The 21,477-nt window shown below is 32.1% G+C and overlaps 1 protein-coding gene across 2 annotated transcripts; it reads left to right on the top strand.

Moving 5' to 3' along the window:
• Positions 1 to 13,755: 13,755 nt before the first annotated feature.
• LOC133693169 (uncharacterized) lies at positions 13,756 to 21,022 on the top strand. Of its 2 annotated transcripts, XM_062114332.1 has the most exons (9): positions 13,757 to 14,567; positions 16,156 to 16,362; positions 16,485 to 16,754; positions 17,320 to 17,386; positions 17,473 to 17,664; positions 17,784 to 17,875; positions 19,548 to 19,727; positions 19,816 to 19,952; positions 20,200 to 21,022. In XM_062114332.1, exons 1-9 carry the CDS (start codon positions 14,058 to 14,060, stop codon positions 20,393 to 20,395), a joined length of 1,851 nt encoding a protein of 616 aa, XP_061970316.1. In that variant the 5' UTR covers positions 13,757 to 14,057; the 3' UTR covers positions 20,396 to 21,022. The 2 variants fall into 2 exon arrangements, 1 of the variants encoding a protein (XP_061970316.1); XR_009842086.1 differs by lacking the exon at positions 20,200 to 21,022 and having other exon boundaries at positions 13,756 to 14,567; positions 17,784 to 17,879.
• Positions 21,023 to 21,477: the final 455 nt, after the last annotated feature.

The raw sequence follows: 21,477 nt of genomic DNA, 5'->3' as shown, positions 1-21,477 counted from the left end.
CATGCATGTTCTGGAGAAAGCTAAAAAAGAAGAAGAAAAGGAGTCAGCTTGGGCTTTTTATATGTGTGATTGTAGAAATATTCCTTCAATTGAATGTGTTTATTTTAATATCACTTCAACTACAAAGGTCTATTTTTAATATTTTCATAACAAATTCTGACGAACTCTTGACTCAAGTAAGATCATCTGTTTTTTTATAGCTCAATACGCATACCACACAAGTCCCTTTGCAACCTGACTTTTCATTCTCCTGAACTCCTGGAATATTTAATGGATATCTAACAATTATGATATTTATTTAGGGGTGATTATTTTTTGTTCAGTTTGGTTTTTATAAAAAAAAATAATCAAACCGAAATCGGTTCAAACCGAATGGTTTTGGTTTGACTCGGTTTTTTAGAACAAAAATCAGTTTGGCTCGGTTTTTTTTGTTTTGGCTCGGTTTTTTTCAAGGTTTTTTCGGTTTGGGTTCGATTTGATTTTTTCAATTTCAGCTTTATAAAAACTGAACCGATCGGTTTTTTTAAAATTCTAATCGATTTAATTGGTTTTTTTTCATGGTTTGGTTTTTTCAGTTATTTTTTTTTCAATTTTCTCGATTTAATTAGTTTTTCGATTTTTTTCCTCACCTCTATATTTATTAATTGAATCTTTAAATCCTAAAAACCTATCAGCCCTCGTGCAACTCTTCTCGCACATTCGATGTATCAATATGTAATTCAAAGAACCTCTACTATTTTATTACTAAGGTAATGTTCGTAATTTTATTCTAAACAGCTATTTATAAAAATTTAATTTTTTTATATTATTTTGATGGTTTTAATTTTAATGTAAAGATATCAACAATAATTTTTTTAAAATAAAAACATATTATTTTAATATATTTTTAAATAAAAAAATATTTTAAAAATAATTATTAACACACTTAAAAAAAAACAATTGAGATCCTCTCTCGAGGCATGATTCTCACTACCTCTTCTTCTGTCCTGTATCAAGAAACCACCCCTTCCCCCTAAAAAAAACACACACACACGACTCCCCATGAAATTCAATCGCTCTTATATTCGAATGACCCTATGCTAGGTAACATCTTAAATAAAGAGGCTCTTATCTCATCTTTTTCTCCCCTTTTTTTCCTCGAGCATTTGAACAGTGACAACCTAGTTTCTCAAAAACTGTAGATTCCCCTACTATTTTTTTTTTTAATTTAAAGATTGTGGTAGTGACATTGTTGCAACTTTTAAATTTTTAAAGATTTTTTTAAAATAAATAATTTGGTTGTGCCAGTGGTATTGTCACAGCTTAACAAATTGTGCTTTTTTTTAATAAAAATAAGTTTATATTTTCTTTCTTTTTTTTTTTCAAGACGGCTGGTTTTTTTTAAAAAAAAAAGTTCGGCTAAATGGTGATGGCCAGTCCAATACAGCGGGCACCAGGCTGCTCCTTGGATTTTGTAGGCTCGGCAACAAATTGATGAATCTCCAGTTTTTGGACCGCAAACTAGAGAAGAGAAAGAACTTGCCGACCAAAAGGCCCACAACATGATTCGTTCGGGCTAAGGGTGTTTGCAGCCTGATAATTTATAATTGGGATCCTGTACTCGGCAGACTTTTTAGGCATTGTAACATCTCGGTGGATCTCTTTCTTTTGTTCAATAAAAGAGCTCGGGGTCAATCTAATTATCCTAACACGCGCGGGTACACACACACACACACACACACACACACACACACACACACACACATATATATATATATATGTTAGAATTTCGAGCGAAACAATCTCAAGAAAGAAAAGGGAAAATAGAGTAAATTAACGGGGATTTTTTTGCAAACAATAAAAGAATAGTTGATGAGTTTTTGATCTAGAATTCTATAGCCATGCTCTTGCGAAAACAAAAACCAGAAAAAGAAAAGGAGGGGATTTATTCGTTGCATGGAGTTCACACTCCCTTCCATCACATACAAGTGAAGTCCATGAATAATCTTCACCATGGACACAAACATGTTAGATATAAGCAAGACTGCAGTCTCATTCGCTTTACAAGATCCAAATTAACCACATTTCTAATTAAATCATGGAAGTTCCCTTAAAACGTAAGAGAATATTGTTTTTACGTAGTTGGCCTCTTTATAGAATATTTGATTTTGTTTGAAAAAATATTTTTTTTATTTTTTAAATTTTAATTTTAATATTAAAATATTAAAACAATTTAAAAATATCAAAATAAATTAAATTTTTAAAAAACATTTCAAAAACATTTATAAAACACAAAGACCAACTGGGCCTAGCGAATTATGATATAAGCATTTGCGCTTGAAAGTTGAAACCCCACTTACGTGGTTTACATGTTCTTTAACAGTTCTGTCGCTTGAAGACATTTTTCTTCTTTTCCTGACCTCTACAAATTCCAAGTTCGAAACCAACCTATCTCAAATCCATGTCAGTGTCCTATTTCAAATACTATTTTCAATTGAGTGCAAGGATTGGGCCACTAGGGCACACACAAACTTCGAAGCACAAGCTATCACATATACAAGAAACTGTCAAGATTTGAAGCTTCCTTTCCTCTCACCATCATTACATGCTCCCCTTTTCTTCATCACTAATTCACTATCTTTGGATCACTTTCTCTTCCCTTTCTTGACCCTTGGATACTGGGCATGCTTTGGAAGATTCTCAAGACATACTCTGCGAGAAAGCTTTATTAATGCACTTCCTTTGGTGGCTGGCTGGCCATCGGGTTCTTTTTGTGTGACATCAAGGGCCATTTTAGCTTTTATCCTCTCTTTTTTCCAGAGCAACATACTTCTACTCGATCGCCTAACAAATTCCTTCATTGGTGGTGATCGCCACCACACGTGGCTGTGAAATCATCCTCTAAAAAAGTTGATTAACTGAACGGCTTGCCATTACCAAAGAAAATAAAGAAACACTAGAGCAATTTGCTTTTTCCGACTCCGTCAATATTCAACTCTCGAAAGAAAGCAGAACCGCCAAATTGCCACTAGAAAGGAAAACGAGAATCTAAAGAGATGGATGGAAGAAGACTCGATCGACTCGATTAGTCATGTGGATCTACTTTCAATTAACTCTAAAAATAATAAGTTTGACTCTTTTTCCAAACCCTAATGAAGCCTTCAAATGAAAGACAGGAATATGCCTTTGTTTTCTAAAGTGTAAAATTAAGTTATACCGAATTCGGTGATTATAAATCGGGAAGAAGGTTTTGAAATAGGAGCTCGCATTAATTAAACTAATAAAAATAAATAATTCTTCCAGACTTTTTTAGTTTTGGTATGGATCTGTTTTTTACCAAATTAGAGATTGATAAATATAATCACCGAAAGTTAAAAAAAATACATGAACTCTTGATTGAAAAACAGAATTTAAAATAAAAGGTGCTTGAAAACATTGAGAATTCCTAACAAGTTGACGTTGAATTGGTTTTACAAGTCGAGGCCTCATTCTAATAATAATAATAATAACAATAATAATAGAAAAAAAGTCTAGTCCTCCTATAATTCAGACTATGACATGGGAAAGTTCATATCGTAGTTATCTGATTTAACTCCTCCGCTACTAAAGTACACGGGAGTATGTTGGTTTATGTTGTTTTTATATGTTTTAAAAATATATTTTATTTAAAAATATTAAATTGATGAAATTTTTATATATTTTTATAATTTTGATATATTGATATTAAAAATAAAAAAAATATTTTAATATATTTTCTAATAAAAAATATCATTCATTATAATACCAATCAAATACTAAAATATTAGAATTTCATGGCTTTCAGAATAAGACTTGATGAGCCCAATTCAATACTAAGCTTAGAAATCTTAGATCCAGCACATAGCATCTGCAAATACGAGTCAAAACATGTGTTATGTTTCCTCTTATGATATTTGTACTGATCAGAAATATATTTTACGATCAAAATTTAAATTTGATTCAATAATTAAAAAATATTTTTAATTTATAAAGTTTAATAACTTTTTTTACACAAATTTATTTATTTATAGTATCGTTTAATAATTTTAACAACAATCACTTTTAGTATAGCTATTATCACTGCCATCACTTAATTGTACCCTAGAACCATCCTCCCTGCTTCATCATTTAATATATTATTATTATTCTTCTATTATTGTATTTTCACATTATTATTTATCAAATATCATAGAATAATATTTTTCATTAAAAATAATATTTTACATATACGTAAAACTAACATCTTTCATGTTGATGCTCTTTAGGTTTTTTTATTATATAGTTTTGATATTTTTATATCAACATGATTCAAAACCACATGTTTGATCATTTTTCACATGTAATTTGAAAAACTTCTTTTTTGAAACACAGTTTGAACAAATTATCGAACACATACAAAACTGTACTTCAAACTGGCTCAAGAAAGTCCCAATCCCTTAACAGTTGTCCGGGTCTGGCTACATACAGATACGTCAGTGCATTCAATTTTGTCGTGGATTCAATTTTCCACGAGAAGCCGATAAGAAATGGATGAGAAAAATGTGCTTCAGATCTCAGCTACACCAAGGAAATTGCACAAACGGCTGGGAATTTTACCTAATAAAGTAAAAGAAAACGACTTCCATTGAGAATAGCGAAAGCAAATGAAAGGCCATGCAATCAAGTCCAGAAGAGACTAAAGCTGGAGCAACTTTAACTTTATGCATAAGATTAAAAATCAACTGCGATGTATTAGTTTCTATGCAAGAAATCGAATTCAGACAATTATCATCCAACCCATTCATTCTATCATCGTCTTATAAAATATAGGTTAATTAGCTGGTTACATATTAAATTTAATTTTTAAAAGTTATCGATTTAAATTTAATTTTTATAAATTTAAAATATAGGTTAATTAACTGGTTATATATTAAATTTAATTTTTAAAAGTTATCGGTTTAAATTTAATTTTTATAAATTTTAAAATCATTTAAAATTTATATAATTATTTAACTTTAAAACTCATAGAATTCATTCAAACTAGTTCACATATCTATATTAATTAATAAAAAATATCATTCTATCATAATCTTTTATTTTGTTACATGCGCATCTGGGCTCCGGCGCACTAGGGATCCTCGTAAAAATTAATAATATAAAAGATAAAGGCATGGACTTGTCACTTGCAAAGAGGAATTGTAAGTTTCTTCTTGTATTATATCATACAAGAAGGGGTTAAACTAAAATGTGTGAAATCATTTAGGTGTTCATCAAAAGCGTTATCTTCTTTCTCAAAAAAAAAAAAAAAAAAGCAAAATATTCCCCACTAATATAGGTTTTGATAGCCTATTATAAAGATTTTGTATTTCAAATCAATGACTTCGTTAACTTGTACAAATGTACTGTGAAGAAAATGGCTATGAATGGCTCTAAAATTAGAAAGAAAAAAAAAAACTTGTCGAGAATAAGTATTTTATGGAGATTTTTTTTTAACGTAATTTATTTGAATATTGATACATGTGATTAATGGGGAAATCTTTTTTTACAAGAAATGATTTTTTGTATATAAAACATCAATTCGGATGTAAGTGATCTGCTTAACACTAGATCGAAAAAAAAAAACTTAATTAATCCAAGTGAGAAAAGCAAGATAACTTAAAGAATAGATTACCGCAAGATCTGCACAAACAGTTAACTTAAAGTATGAAAATATTTGCTTCCAGTAAGAAATCAATTTCAAAGGCATGCCCTAACTCTACATCTTAAATTACCAGGCTCTTGAAAGATTTGATGGCATGAAAAACACTATCAAGAAATTATCAAATATCAATAAAATTAGTGATGAAAAGTTTTTCGTCAGTCATTTCCAATGATAACAGCGACAGAAAATTCCAATGTAATTACCAATAAAAAATCTCTCGTCTCTAATTAATGAAGGAATTGCTGACATAGTAAAAATAATTAAAAGATCAAGAAATATTTCCTGGTGATTCCATTAGTTGACACTCGTTATTTTTCGACATAATTATTTAGGGAAGTATTTCATCACTAGTTTTCATCAAAAAATTTATTTGTAAATTTAGAAGTGTTATAATCGATAACCGTCTCATCTCCCCTTTCTTTTTTCTCCTCTTTTTTTTCTTTCACCCGTCTCATCTCTCTTTTCTTCTTTCTCCTCCTCTTTTTTTTCTTTCACCATAAAAGCACTCCCCCTAATTTTGCCACAAATTTAGGCCATGTCCTTATAAATTGTTTAATCTAAATAAGCATGTATTTTATAAAATTATTAATGAAATCACATATGAAAATTAAAATTATGTCGGAAATCGGCAATATAAATCAATTTTCCTTGGAGAATTACAAAGGGTTGTGCTATTTTTGATATAAACCAATGAATTCATCGACAAAACATGCTTGTCGGTAATTATATTGGTCGCTCCATCATTGATACATGATATAATACCAATTGTTAGTCCATCAATAATATTTGCCGATGAATAGACTGATAAAAAAATAATTGACACCTATTTTTATCACTAACATGAACACTTTATTGGCCTATCTACTCGTATTTAAATCACTAACTAAAGTACTAATAGATCTAAAATCCTTCACAAGATACTTGCCGACAACATGTTTTTAGTTTTTATTAGTAAATTCATTAGTGATTTTAAATTAACAATAGTACAACTTTTTCATAAGTGAAATATTTCATAAGTATAAATCAATTTTCTAATTATAAAGTCTAGCATATTTTAAAAAAATATTGAATGCATGGACTAGTTTGATAAACAATCATCGTGTCAAATAACCATCTCAACCTAATAGCTTAAGTTGCTAGATGATGTCTCAATATATGATTTATATCATTTTCTAACACACTCCCTCAAATAAAAGCCCTTTAGGCTTGAAATTTGTACAACTTTACATTACCTTGTGTTTAATTTTTATCAAATAAATAGAAACTGTGAGATTCAAACTTGTAACCGCTTGGTCATCAAGACTCGGATATTATATCAAATAACTATATCAACCTAATAACTTTTAACCTTATTTAACAACTTAAATTACCCTCGAAAAGCTTATTTATAGCTACACAACATGAAGATTGCCCGTGACAAGCAAACATGAGATCAAAACCCACTTCCAAACTGTTTAAACCACATGTGTAAACAAACAAGAAGAAGAGCGTGAACGGTCCATTTTCCATTGATTGTCATGGAAAAAGGCTCATAGAGGACACGTACGACCCATGAGTGTTTGGCTTTAGCAACGCGACGTATCATATCTGTCACAGTCCTAGATTCTTAGGCTTCTTTTGTCTTTTCAAAGGTCAACCCTTACATTTAAAAAAGGCATCAAATAGTTAATCTAAGATAAAAACATCATTACTTGTTTGCAAGAACATTGGATTCACATACGGTCTATGTATGCATGTATTATTGTATGTTTTCATACTTGGATTTGTAATTAAACGTTACATTTATTATTTGTTGCTGAGATGAATTGTAGTGTTTAGTATTGTAGTGATGCTTATTTTTTAAAATAATTTTATTTGAAAATATATTAAAATAATATATTTTTTATTTTTTAAATTTTATTTTTATATGAAAGGCCTAGTATTCTACTTGCTGCTTTTTTAACATGATTCTATTTGTACTCTCAACGACAATATCAAAATCATGGGTCTGTTTTTGGACCAAATCAATTTATTTGATTGATTGACGTGGCAGAAACTACTGTTATTATTGGTTATTACATAATTAATGATTTTTCTTATGCAAAATCTACTGTTATTATTGGTTTTTACATAATTAATGATTTTTCTTATGCAAAATCTTAATCTATAAACATATTATAATGTATGAGGTCATTACCTGCTTAGTCATGTTATATTTATTTATTTATTAAAACGTCACATAGTAAGCCTTTGTGATTTATATACATTTTAGCAACGCTTTTCTCAACCAAAGAGGTAAAATCATAACCAACATGATTGCCTAAAATACCACATGGAAACAATTATTTCACGAGGAAAACCAGGGCGCAAGCATGTTACAAAATTGAATGATTGATCACAACAAGACAATTACATTAAATTAATTAACTGAGACCCAAAAGCTCCTCTGACTTTTTTCATCCTTGCAATAATTAAGACCACATTGCAAACTGGGTGTCGTGCAATTAACATGATGGAATTTCTCTTGGTTCTAGAATTCCTCTTTCAATTGAAAATATATTTTTTATTGGTTTTTTTATGTTTTTTTTATTGTTTTGGTGTTGAAAATAAATTTTAAAAAATAAAAAATATATTATTTTAATATATTTTTAAATAAAAAATATTTTAACAAATAATCTATGTTATCATCCCCAACACCCTCCAAATCTGCTAATATGAAAATAATGAGATATGTCAGGTGGCCCTTAAATATTTTTTTTCTCAGATAATTTTAACCTTTTGCTTTTCTTAAAGAAGAAATTTTAATTTGACCCAGGAAACAAAATTTTTTAGCTCTGCCACTAAATATGCCTATACAACTTAAATGAGAAATTAATAATTTAAGATAAGAATGAACAAAGTAAAAATAATAAATTAAAAATAAATGATGAAAATGATTATGCTTATGATCATGCAAATTGAAAGACCACTAATGTAACTTCTAATATAAATTTAGGTTGTTTGAGCCGTTATATATTGAGTTAGGAATATATGTAGCATATAATATGTTTTAAGAGTATTTTTTTAATTAAAAATATATTAAAAAATTGAGAGCTATCTCGTTATGCAATGAAAGCATTAGCGTGAGGCCGTGAATAATATAGGCATGCACGAGATCCAAGGAATATTATTACCTATTCTCTAAACCGCGTGAAAAAAAAATGTGGCAATTTAGTGTTTTTCCCATTTTGCCCTTGTAAAAAACACTTTTATTGGCACCTTAAAAAAACAGAAAACAGGTGTACAACAGTCATTTTATAGGATGTAAATGTCAATGTATGATTGTTGAAGGATGTAAACGATTTTTCATAAATTTTGTGGACTTAGAAATACTACTTTGCCCTCGAATGAAAAAAGAAATGTTCGATGCTCAAGAGTAATGGGATTTTCTAATTTATTGCGCAGTATAATTACTCAATTAACCTTGGAATTAAATTTGTTAAACCTTTGCTTTAGGGGTTTTTTTTGTATTTTTGCACATGTTTTTCTGTTATTATCAGATGTTTTTTGAAAAATGTTATACCGTCCAAGGTGTCTTTTGATTTTTCATAGTGGAGCCAACCATGCTCCGCGACTAGTGGGAGTCGAGTATATTAGTTTTTTTTCAGTGTCTATTAGTTTTCACCCAATTGATTTGGGATAGAATCATTTTTTTTTATTTTTAAAGTACAGCAAAATAACTCAATTATTTTTAAAATTTAAATCTTTAAAACTACCGTTTAGAGGTTTTTTAATCTTTTTATTTTTTTTAATATAGGAAAATGAATAAATTACTCATATAAGAAAAATTTTAAAACTTGTGTCCATAAACTTTTTTATCTCTTCATTATTTATTTTATTGTCATCAAGTTGAACGACGGTAATTTAGTATTTTAATAATAATAAAATATTATTTAAATGAAAAGGTATGTGGGAGGCGTTTATAATCTTTTTGCGGTGAATTCTCTCGGTAGCAAAAGACTAGTTTTGTTGTGTCAATGGAATTGCTGTGGTATCTTCTTCCTGGCACGGCGACGGTAGTGAGGCGGTTTGCTTGATAGTATTTTCCCCCCCTTTTATTCTCTTTCTTTTCGTATAAATTTACATTAACTATTCAAAATTTTAAAATTATCATTATTGATATTTAAATTCTGATCATTATCTTTCTGGTTTTTAATTTATGCTATTGATTATTTTATAAAAATTTTATTTGTTTTTAATTTTATCATTTAATTTTAATTTGTAATATATTATTTTTTCTAATTTAATCATTGTTTTTATGTTTTTTTATTGAATTTATTTTTATTTTTAATTTTATCATTCAATAAAAAATTAGTAGTTTCCATCTAATTTATTTTTTATTTGAATTTTTATCCTTGTTCTAAATTACTATTTTTAGTTTTGGATCCCTTTATATAATTGATTTTTTTTTAATTTTATCATTTAATATTTAACTGTTAGGAATTGAGTTTTGTGGTTTTTTAAAATATGGTGTTTCGGATCTAATAATCCGGGGCAACCCTTATCACCTGAATTATAAATTTATTATACTAACTCGAATAGACCCATATTTTTTTTTTGTCTATTTTTTTTACTCAAATTTCATTGTTTCATGATTAATTAGTTAAGAGTCGAGCTCCATTTCTTTTTTTTTACAAATTTTTTGAAGTTATTGTGATCGTATTTTTTAATTTAATATATTTATTATTATTATTATTATTATTATATCATTTAATTAAAATAAAACCAATTTATTTAAATTTTAATCTTCTCTCTTCTTTAATAAGTGCGTAAGATATTTAAATATTATTTTTATGGAAAAAAATCTGTCCCATATAGGCTCATGTCTAATCCTAGGCTCCTAGCTGTTGCCAAATGTAATATCGCATCGTTTATACTTTATAGCCCTTGACGTGAATTGTTCTCACAGTGTCCACCACATGCAATCATTTTTCTGCGCAAAATGTCATATGGTTCATGTCCCTTGTTGTCAAAATGAGCACATTTTCTACCCACGGATTTTCTAGCGTGGACACCATCGATGAAGAGGTGAATTCAATTTCATGAGATATATACAAGCTCATATGTACCGATAAATATGTATAGTTCCCGGTCTACCTATGAAAATAGCTTGATCTGCTAATTAAAGAAAAAAATTAAAATAAACACACCAACCGAAAAGAAAACGATGATATTGGATCTAAAAAAAAAAAAAGCCATTGACAAAGGTTCCTTGCACCCCAAAATCCTCATGGATTTGCCAGCCATTATCAACCGACCACCGATCACATCATTTTTATAAAGCACCGGACAAATCACAGTATAAAGCACTGGCAGCATATTTGTATCTGACTTTGTGAAAATTAATTGAATCACTAGCTTTATCAACTTAATTAGTTCTTAATGCCTCGTAACTGTCCGAGATGCCATTGCCCAAAGCTTTATCACGTTGGATTCCCTTCGATTGTCAAATTCACTTGTCAACCTTGGATGATCAAACTATAAAAGGAATTAGCTTTGATTATTTCCAACCTTGTCCCTGTCTTGTCTGTATGGTCATCCCGTTCACCTACTGATTTCTATCGATTTATTCTCGGGGTAAGTACACTTTTCTCGAGAGACCAATCCCATACCGTTTCACTCTTTTTAGGACATAACTGCTCACATTTTATTCGAAGGTTGATTCTAGGTGAAGAGTTGGTGGATGGATGGCTAGTAAAGAAGCAAATTTCCAAAACTTGACGAGGTTTATTCACTGGATTTGAGTCTTTCCAAAACTAGTGGATGGCTTATTCACGTTTATATAGCCACGACTCATACTAATTTGAATAGAAATAAGGCTAGTAGTTAACTTCCGAGGGGAAAGAAATTGACTTCACAAGAGTCATCTCAAAAAAGAAAAATTTGTTAATTTTTTTTAAATATTTTCAGATGATTTTAATGTGTTAATTTTAAAAAAATAAAAATAATATTTTTTTAATATATTTTAAATCACTATCGTAATCCTAAATAAACTATAAAATCAATGGCGAGTAGACCATTAAAGGGTAGGACGCTCAGGGTGTAGCCATCGAATTTCGGGGGAATAAGCCTTGCTCGATGGACAAGTGGCCAATCCATTGAGAGGAGAGCCGTGAGGCAAAGTTAATCGGAGGAAGCATGGTCAATCCGTCAAGGAAAGAAAACACGTGGTTGGTCCATAAAAAAAAAGGACAAACAAGTTATTAATAAAAATGATTTTATTTTATTTAATGATTTTCAATTTATTTAATTAGATGAGTTTTATGTAAAAAATATTAAAAAAGTTTATATGTTTAGTTTTTTATATGAAAAAAATAGTAGAACCGCAGCAAATCATGAATGAGATAGCATATTGTTAATTATTAGAAGTGTTAAAATGATTTATCCTGATTTTAAAAAAAAAACCCGAAAAGACTCGGTGCATTCTTAGCAATCCAATTGAAAAATGTGAAGCGAATAATTGACGCGCTATCAGATATTTTTAAAATTTTTTTAATTATTTTTTTGTTCTATTATTATTATTGTTGTTGTTATTATTTTTTTATTATTATTATAGTGGTTTTCCGGGTCAGCTTGCGCGCACCTCGACTAATCCCACGGGCCCTGAAGTTAAGGACCATGTAAACCTCCAGTGGCTATCATATGAGTAGCCACGGGGTTTGAACCTGAGACTTAAGAGGAAGCAAACCCCTTAGTCCCAAGCTCTTACCACTAGACCACCACCTAGATGGTTATTATTGTTGTTATTATTATTATTGCCCTTGCTTGCCATTGGACGTTTTTTTCTCTGCAACGCAGGAAATGAGCCAGCTGAAATGCAGAATTCATGGGGGAGCAATCATAAATTACTCCATGAGATCAAGCATCATGCCATGATCAAGACAAAAAAAAAATCAATTAAGGAAAAACAAACACAATCATCCTCTCGAATCGGTAGCTCTCATTTCTCTCCCGTTCGATCACCAGAAATCACATCGAACGATTAAAAACTTATAAAGCACCGTCCTCCTCCAAAATCACACAGATATTTCTCCTTTATTAGTTTCGGGTTTCTTGACTTTTTTTTCTGCTCCTCCGATATGATGCTTTCCCCCATATTCAACCTCATATTACAAAAATAAGCAACCAAGTCATTGAATTTTAATTTTGTAGAAATACTTGGCCGTCAACCCTGAATATTCCCTGCCATAAATGATATGTCAAACTCAAGATTTAAACGTTATTTTGTATGTCCATCGTATGAATTATAGATCATTCTTCATTTTCACAATATAAACATTAATATAAAAACTGCCATTTATATGTCAAACTCAAGATTTAAACATTGTTTTGCACGCTTATTATATGAATTACAGATCATTTTTCATTTTCACAGTGTAAACATTAACATAAAAACTTAGTCTACTCTTTTAAATAGATTTTCGGATAAAATATTTTTACTTATCCAATATTTTTTGCATCTAAACTTGATAACTTTTAGTTAGATATTGTCGATGAAAAATATCTTTTATTAAACTATCTAGCAGGTGACTCAGTGGTAAGAGATTGAAACAAAAGATTTTGCTCGTCCGTGATCTCAGGTTTGAGTCGTGTAGTTGTTAATATTGATGGCCACTGAAGACTTATATGATTGTTAATTTTAGGACATGTGAGTATTAGTCGAAACATGTGCAAGCTGGTCTAAGCACCCCACATGAATTTAAAATAAAAAAGAGAAGAAATCTTTCATTATCTTTGAGTCTCATCCAATATTTTTATATTTTATAGGGTTTGAATTTGAAATTTATTAATAAGACTCTTAAAATTGAGGTATTAGATTATCTTTTATTGCACCTGATACAAAGCTAAATTGCTTAACATCTAGACAACTTTCAAGAGTAAGTATTCGAAAAAGAAAAAGCAAAATTGGACGGGAATTGCCATAAAATGGATTCAAGAAATGCACTCCACGGTCGCATAATTTATTATTCAATGATCAATATAAGAAAATAAACTTGCACAGGGATGATAATGGACTAATATCACTAAACCATAAATATTGACAATTTGACACCATCACCCCTTACCCTCTCTCCCTCCCCCTCTCTCTAACATATGCCCGGGTATCACTGAGAATCAGCTTCTGTTATTTCAATGCAACTCGCTCCATTGTTACAATAATAATAAAAAAAAACTAATCACTCCAAAATAAATAAGAAGAAGTAAAAAAAAAAAACATATAAAAGCCAGACAACTCATTAGCTAAAGGAAAACACAACGCTCTCTCTCTCTCTCTACATTTTCTCATGACAACCAGCAGCGGTAACAAGCAGCACCGGTGAGTTACAACGCCGTCGTTTTTTCTTACCAACCCGGTTTTCCCATGGCGAAGAAAGAAAACGACGACGTCTCAAAAACCTTCCACTCCTTGGTAGAAAGCGCAGACCGGAAGTTCGCTCGAGTCCGCGACCTGCCATTGTACGGGCGCTCCCCGCAGAATCACTACTTTCAGAAAGTGTTCAAGGCGTACATGAGGTTATGGAAGTACCAGCAGGACAACCGGTCAAAGCTAGTTGACTCCGGTTTGAACCGGTGGGAAATCGGAGAGATCGCGAGTCGGATCGGGCAGTTGTATTATAATCAGTACATGAGGAGTAATGAAGCCAGGTTTTTAGTTGAAGCGTACGTGTTTTACGAAGCGATTTTGGAGAGGAAGTATTTTGATGCCGGCGGAAGTGGTAAAGCGAAGGTTGATGTCGGTGTTAGGTTTAAGGAGTTGAGATTTTATGCTCGGTTCTTGCTTGTTGCTTTGATTTTGAGCAAGATGGATATGGTGAGATTGCTTGCTGAGAGGTTTAAAGCTCTTGTCGATGACTGCAAGACGAATTTTCGAGTAAGTTGATTTTTTAATTTTGATTTGTATTTTTTTTTAGAAGAAAATGTTTAGTTTTTGTTGATTATTTATGTGATTTTGGTTGCAGATGTTTTGTCTCCATTTTAGGATTTTTTTATTTGTTTTATTGGTGGATTATTGTGTTTTTTTTTTCTTTTATAGTAATTTACTGACTTTGAATTTTTTATTTATGTGGATTCGTCTTTTCTTGTGGAGAATTGTTTTTGTATTGAACTTGGTAAGGAAGGAAATTGTGGAATAGGAAACGGTTAATTAACTGACTTTGCAGAGAATTAAGCGGCTCGTTTGATGTAGAAAGGTAATTTTTCGGATTAGTTAGAAGCCAGATTGCTGAATTTGTGAAAATTGGAGCTCAATTTTACGTTTGTTTGGTGAAGGTTTAAGAATTCTTATGTTTTGGGGTGATAGAATGAAAATTAAGCTTTTGATATCTGTTAAGGAAAAGAATTAATTAATTTTTTAAAGTTAATTTGGCGCTTTGATTCTCGGGGATGCGTTTCTCAAACTTAATATAGAGAGATCGTTGCTAAGCACTGGATTGGGTTTCTATTTACAGTTTACTGAAAATAAAGACCTTGGAAGTTGGAAATAAAGGGGTAGCAATCCTAAAGAGGCTTAGACCTTTTTAGTTCTAGGTGATAAAGGGGTCTTTCATCAATGATTTTTCAAGTATTTACATATTAATCTACTTTAAACAGTTCTTTAAATAAAGTTGACACACTGCTATGGGAGGTTTTTGTGTTTAGATACTTGTGTGTTTGGTATTGTGGTGCAGAGTGCTTTTCAAAAATGCTTTTTGCTTGAAAATGCATTGAAATGATTTTTTTCAGATTTTTTTTCATTTTTGATATAAGCGCATCAAAACCATCGAAAAGCACTAAAAAACATCAATTTGATGTTTTTTCAAAGGAAACACGCTTTTGAAACGCACACCCAAAAGCAGAAGCTACAACACTCTCAAACACTACAAGATGGTAAAGTTACTGTTGCCGGACATGCCAGCTAGATGTGGCATCTGGTTTTATGTCATTTCAGATGAATGAATTTTGTGTAATTGCAGCTGGCATTATGCATTATATATTATACCTATCTTATAACAAAACACCCTATTTTGACGGAAAGGAAGCGTGGCATCGTTTATTATGTACCTTCTCTATTGACCATCTATGGAGCATCATGTCCAAATGGTTAAGAGCACCAACAATGCTCATAACCATTGGTAGTTAGTTCAGTTGGCCTAGTTGCATTGGTTCTTCCAAAGTGATAATTGATAGATCATTGCCAAGAATAGAGTTCAAGCAATAGAATTTGTGAGGCTATGTTGGGTGAGGCAATGGATGCAATGCAAAGTATAGCTACTTATTTGGTAGAATGAATAATTTACATTGTAAATTTGACTTCTGTGCATTTCTATATGAGACATGGACTAGGAGGCTTTGGGTTAATATGTCCAAATTAACTAGAGAAAATTATCAATTTTCTGTGTTACCATTATAAGTTGAAATTCTGCATGTAACTTTCTGTCAACACTTGCATGAACAATAACAAATGAATTATTTGTCCTCAGGAAACAAACTTCAAAGAATGGAAGCTAGTGGTGCAAGAAATTTTCCGCTTTATGGAAGTTGATAGTGCCTTCACAAATGTCAGGCCTTTGCGGTACTGTGCTCTATTTGATTCTCATGCTGCTTCTCGTCCTTATTTGGCTCGTTTCCATGCGAGGAAGATTGTAAAATTCAGAGATGCTCTCTTGACAAGCTATCATAAAAATGAGGTAAAATATTTTTTAGAGCTTGTAGGACTGGTTATTGATAAGTTCACATGGAGCTTGAATTAGCAAGTTGGCCCAATTAAGTGAATTTTTTTGTAACAAGTTATGTTTTTTGTCATTTTCAGGTTAAATTTGCGGAACTTACTTTGGACACTTACAGGATGATGCAATGTTTAGAATGGGAACCTAGTGAATCTTTCTACCAAAAGCGTCCAGTTGAATCAGTTTACAAAAAGCATCCAGTTGAATTGAGTGAAAATGGCACTCTAATTGATCATTCTGGAGCTTCTGGATTGATAAATATAAACTTGGCTGCAGATTTGACCGATCCATCTTTACCATCAAATCCAAGGAAAGCTGTTCTTTATCGTCCTTCAGTGACATATTTGCTTGCGGTTAGTTCTGAAGATCTTACATTATTAAATTACCCAGCTCTGTCTTTTATGCCTCAGTTGAGGCTGCTCTGCTTTCAGAATGAAGCCATTGATGTCATTTTTGTGAGGCTTTTCTGTTTGCATTATCAGGATTTCCTGTCAATCAAGCCCCATGCCAAATTTTTTCATTTCATCGAAAAAATTGTGTGATAACTTCACTAGCATGGAACACAGTCGTAGTCAGTGTATGTTGTGGCAGAATTTTTCTGTGCGAGTAAATTTTGTATGACACAGTGACATCAGCTGCAGAACACAGCTCAATTGACACAGTGACATCAGCTGTAGAACACAGCTCAATTTAACAAAATCTTATACAAGTAACATGTAGTTTACTATTTGAAAACCATGGTACAAGTATACTCGTGACTTAGTTTTCCCATTGGAAATCAGCGAGTAAGGCTCATATATAAGTTTCTGACCATTTCACATTTATTCCTTGAGGGCATGTTTTCATTTTTCATTCCTTCATTGGCATGCTATATACTCCAAATGCTGGTGTCAGTTTGACTAAATTATTCACTCACAGGTTATGGCGACAATTTGTGAAGAGCTCCCTCCAGAGAGCATCGCGCTCATATATTTATCAGCCTCAGGTTAATGATCCTCCATAAGCTAGTACAAGTCAACTGATTGTGTCTCATCATCCTAGACTAATTGTCTTCATGAATCACTTCTTCAGGGAAGGCTGCTCGAAGTAATGCTTTTCAAGTAGAAAGCTCTGGAGAATCAAAGAAATTTTCCAAAGACAGGGTTGTCTCTGGAGCATACAGTGAACAGAAAATCCATGCACTTGAATCCCATTGTAACGGGAAGAGAGAGTCAAGTGACTACCATGACAACTGTCTCTGGTTAGGTCCTCGGGGAAATGGTGGTGAGTGGCTGCACTTCTTTGTTTCTCTTTCTAGAGTTTAGCCTCAGTTTACTGAATTTACTTTATCACTTTCCTGTGTTGCTGTTCCACTCTAAGGTGTGATGCTTTTGGATTTTCAGGGTCAAATACCCTTTACCCTGGCGATATAATTCCTTTCACTCGAAGACCTCTTTTCTTGATTATTGATAGTGACAACAGCCATGCATTCAAGGCAGGTTTGTCATAACCTGTGAATAGCTTGTCGTAGAAATTGGAATGATTCTACAGCCTAGTGTTTAGAATTATTTTTTCTGGCTTGTGGTGGAACTGCATTGAAATTTAACATATGACGATTTCGTGTCTACAAATATCATTGAACATGATGGATTGCATTACATGCTTGCCCATTGATGTGGGTGTCTGTTTTGGGAGGGAGAGAAAATATGTTGCAGATTGTTCAAAAAAGAAAGAAAGAAAGAAAAGGAAAGGAAAACATGTTGCAGAGGATCTTTCTAAATTAAATATTTCATCGGTGCATGCATTGGATTTTTTCTGGCTTGTGGTGGAACTGCATTTAAATTTAACATATGACGATTTCGTGTCTACAAATATCATTGAACATGATGGATTGCATTATCCATTGATGTGGGTGTCTGTGTTTAAGGAGGGAGAGAAAATATGCTGCAGATTGTTCAAAAAAGAAAGAAAGGAAAGGAAAGGAAAACATGCTGCAGTCATTAGTGCATACATTGGATTTTTTCTGGCTGGTGGAACTGCATTTAAATTTAACATATGATGATTTTGTGTCTACAAATATCATTGAACATGATGGATTGCACTCTATGCTTGCCCATTGATGTGGGTGTCTGTGTTTTTGGAGGGGGAGAAAAATGTTGCAGATTGTTCAAAAAAGAAAGAAAGAAAGAAAGAAAAGGAAAGGAAAACATGTTGCAGAGGATCTTTCTAAATTAAATATTTCATCGGTTCACGCATTGGAATAACTTGCTGTTTGCATGCATATGTAGTTTAAAACTGCACTAGCTTTTATCAATCAAACTGTTGGATGTAACTTACTATTAATAATGCCAACTTCAAGCTTGATTGTTTATTGATTTGTCTTGCATTTGTTGTAATTAATAAAATTGTTCTTTAAACATGAAGAGCTGTCTGTTTAGATAATAATACCTATTGGTATGATGTACTTGAAAACTGCAACTCTATCTATATAAAATTTTTTTTAGGTAAACTGAAGTGATTGATCTTTAATACTTAACACCAGTATCTAGAATATATATATAGATAGACTTATCGTCTCACACCCTATGTCTTTATGTAGTACGGTGATGGTATCAACTCCTATGGCCGTGTTCTATTCAGCAAAATAAAAATAAAATAGTAAAATATTTGCTACTTCTAATCTATACCTGGTGTGTTCAACTGATGTGCACAGTAGATGCAAAAGCCAAGGTTTTATGTTCAACTGATGCACATGGCAGCTGCTTACCTGATATATTTTAATCCCTTAATCAATATGCTAGTGCTGATTTATTTATTCCTTAATCTTCAAATGTACTGTGGAGGAAGCAGCTACATTGTTGACCTCTTTTGGTAGCGAGTTTGATGGGATTCATTTATTTCTTAATCTTCAATGTACTGTGGAGGTAGCTGCTGGGCATGCATAGCCTCATCTTATGACACATGCATTTAGATCTGACTCCTTTCTACCAATGTCAATTTGTCTTGCTGTCATAACTGCAGAGGGATTTATGAGGCAAATATTATCAATGCTTCTTATCATTCATCTGCAGGGTGTATCATACCTAGGATTCTCTGCATTTCATCTTGCCCTATTTAGTTCTGGTTTATCCGTCAAGTAGTTTATTTGAGTTGTGGATGATTTTCAGGTCCTGCATGGTGCAGAAAGGGGAGAGCCAGCTGCTTTGCTTCTTTCACCTTTGAGGCCAGCATTCAAGAATCCATCTGCTGTTGATACAACACATAATGGAAGTCAATTTACCTTTTTCCTGACTGCTCCTCTGCAGGCATTCTGCCAGATGGTTGGCATCACTTCTGATTCTGATATGGTAAGTTGTTGGTCTAAGTTCTTTAATTTGTAGGATAATTTTCTTATTCCTAGTTTCTCTTTTATGGCTAATGACACTGTTCTTTTAGGATTCTTATAATGATGCTGAGGAGATACTTTCCCTTGCATTCTCTGAGTGGGAGGTTATTCTCTGTACATCAAAAGGCCTGGATCTGGTTTGGGCACAAGTTTTATCTGATCCATTTCTACGGAGGCTTATTCTTAGGTACAGTTATCTCTCAATAGAAGCAAAGTATTAGTAATCTGTGGAGTTGTTCAATATCCTTTATAAATTTTGATGGTTCTTGACTTGTGGCTGAAATGGTTCTTACAACAATAGGTTGGCCATGTAGATGCAGGACCCTTTCCCTTTTCATTCTTTGCTCCTTTCTATGTAATGATTGTTTTTAGTTTGGATATATTATTGGATTTTAGCTAATCCTCCAACATATGTTTATGGAATGTGTCTCCAGATTCATATTCTGCAGATCCGTGCTCTCGGTCTTCTGCCCTCCTGAAGATGATGAGCAATATCTGCCCGGTTGCCTACCCCATCTTCCCAGTTCTGTTTCTGCGAGATCTGAAGTTGTGCAGTCAGCTATAATCCAGCTCGCAAATCATCTTAAGGTTGCAGATTGTTTTCAATTTGATGACAAGGAAGCAAGATAAAAGTGCGGGTTTCTGGCTCTCAACTTCAATTAATTTAATGAGGTAAATAACTCCAGGAATTAGACCAGTTGGTTTGAAAGGCATTTCAAACTGCGGGTCAAGAAGAGAAAATTAGCTGCGCATGGTTGTTTCTGCTTGTTTAATGGTTGACATGCCAGCTTACACGTTGTGGTTTGCTGTCTTGGATGGTGCTTGATGATTTCCAGTTGTTAATGAAAATAGATGCTAAGTTGTTTAGGTGTTCGTCGGTGTATAATCTAATTGGCTTATACTTTTTTAGAGTTGTTATCAAGCTAGTGCTAATTTTCTTTGTTCTTGTAATAGAAAAATCAGGTTAGTCAGTCGAAGGGAATATATGTTTTTTTTTTTTTTTTTTTTTATAGTGGCAACGGATTCATGCATTATTGCTGAAGCCGCGGGAAAGGCACATGTAAATGAGCACTGGAATCCTTTCAAATTGCTGTGCAATTTACAAGCTAATTGTTCGGTGTTCTTGGGTGGGTCCCTGTTCGAGCTACGGGTGTGCTCACCGCTTCTCTTTTCGGGATTTTATTCCCACAGCAATGGATGTAATAATTAGTTGTACTTGTTTAATCTTCATATTATTTAAATCTAATTCATAAATAACGTATGTAATAATTAGTTTTACTTGTTTAATATTCATATTATTTAAATCTAATTCATAAATAACGTAATCATCTCAATAAAATGTATCCAAATTATGTCAGATGACAAAATTGAAATGTAATTTTTATTATGAGACAATGTAATGGATGTACAATCAGCGTGATCAATCTTCTATCTGTCTATGATCTATCTATCAATGTAATAGCTAAAGGCTACATCAACAGAAAGACTACGCTTGAATATGGTTACGGCGAATCATGTTCATGCCTCATGTAAAAAAAAACAAAGAAAACTACGAAGTGAGACGAGTTTATTATATCATTTTCTATATATAAAAAACAGGAAAAAAATGAAGTGTTCATGTAGTTTTTGCTGTTTAGAAGCTATAGATTAGTGCTTGTTTTATGCCGCAGGCCAATGAAAAAAAGATGTTTAAATGGAGTTATAGTATTTTA

This window comes from Populus nigra, chromosome 5, assembly GCF_951802175.1.
Source record: "Populus nigra chromosome 5, ddPopNigr1.1, whole genome shotgun sequence".
Lineage (NCBI taxonomy): Eukaryota > Viridiplantae > Streptophyta > Magnoliopsida > Malpighiales > Salicaceae > Populus > Populus nigra.
Note: the sequence above shows the minus strand (reverse complement) of the source record. Positions and strands in the feature narration are given on the sequence as shown.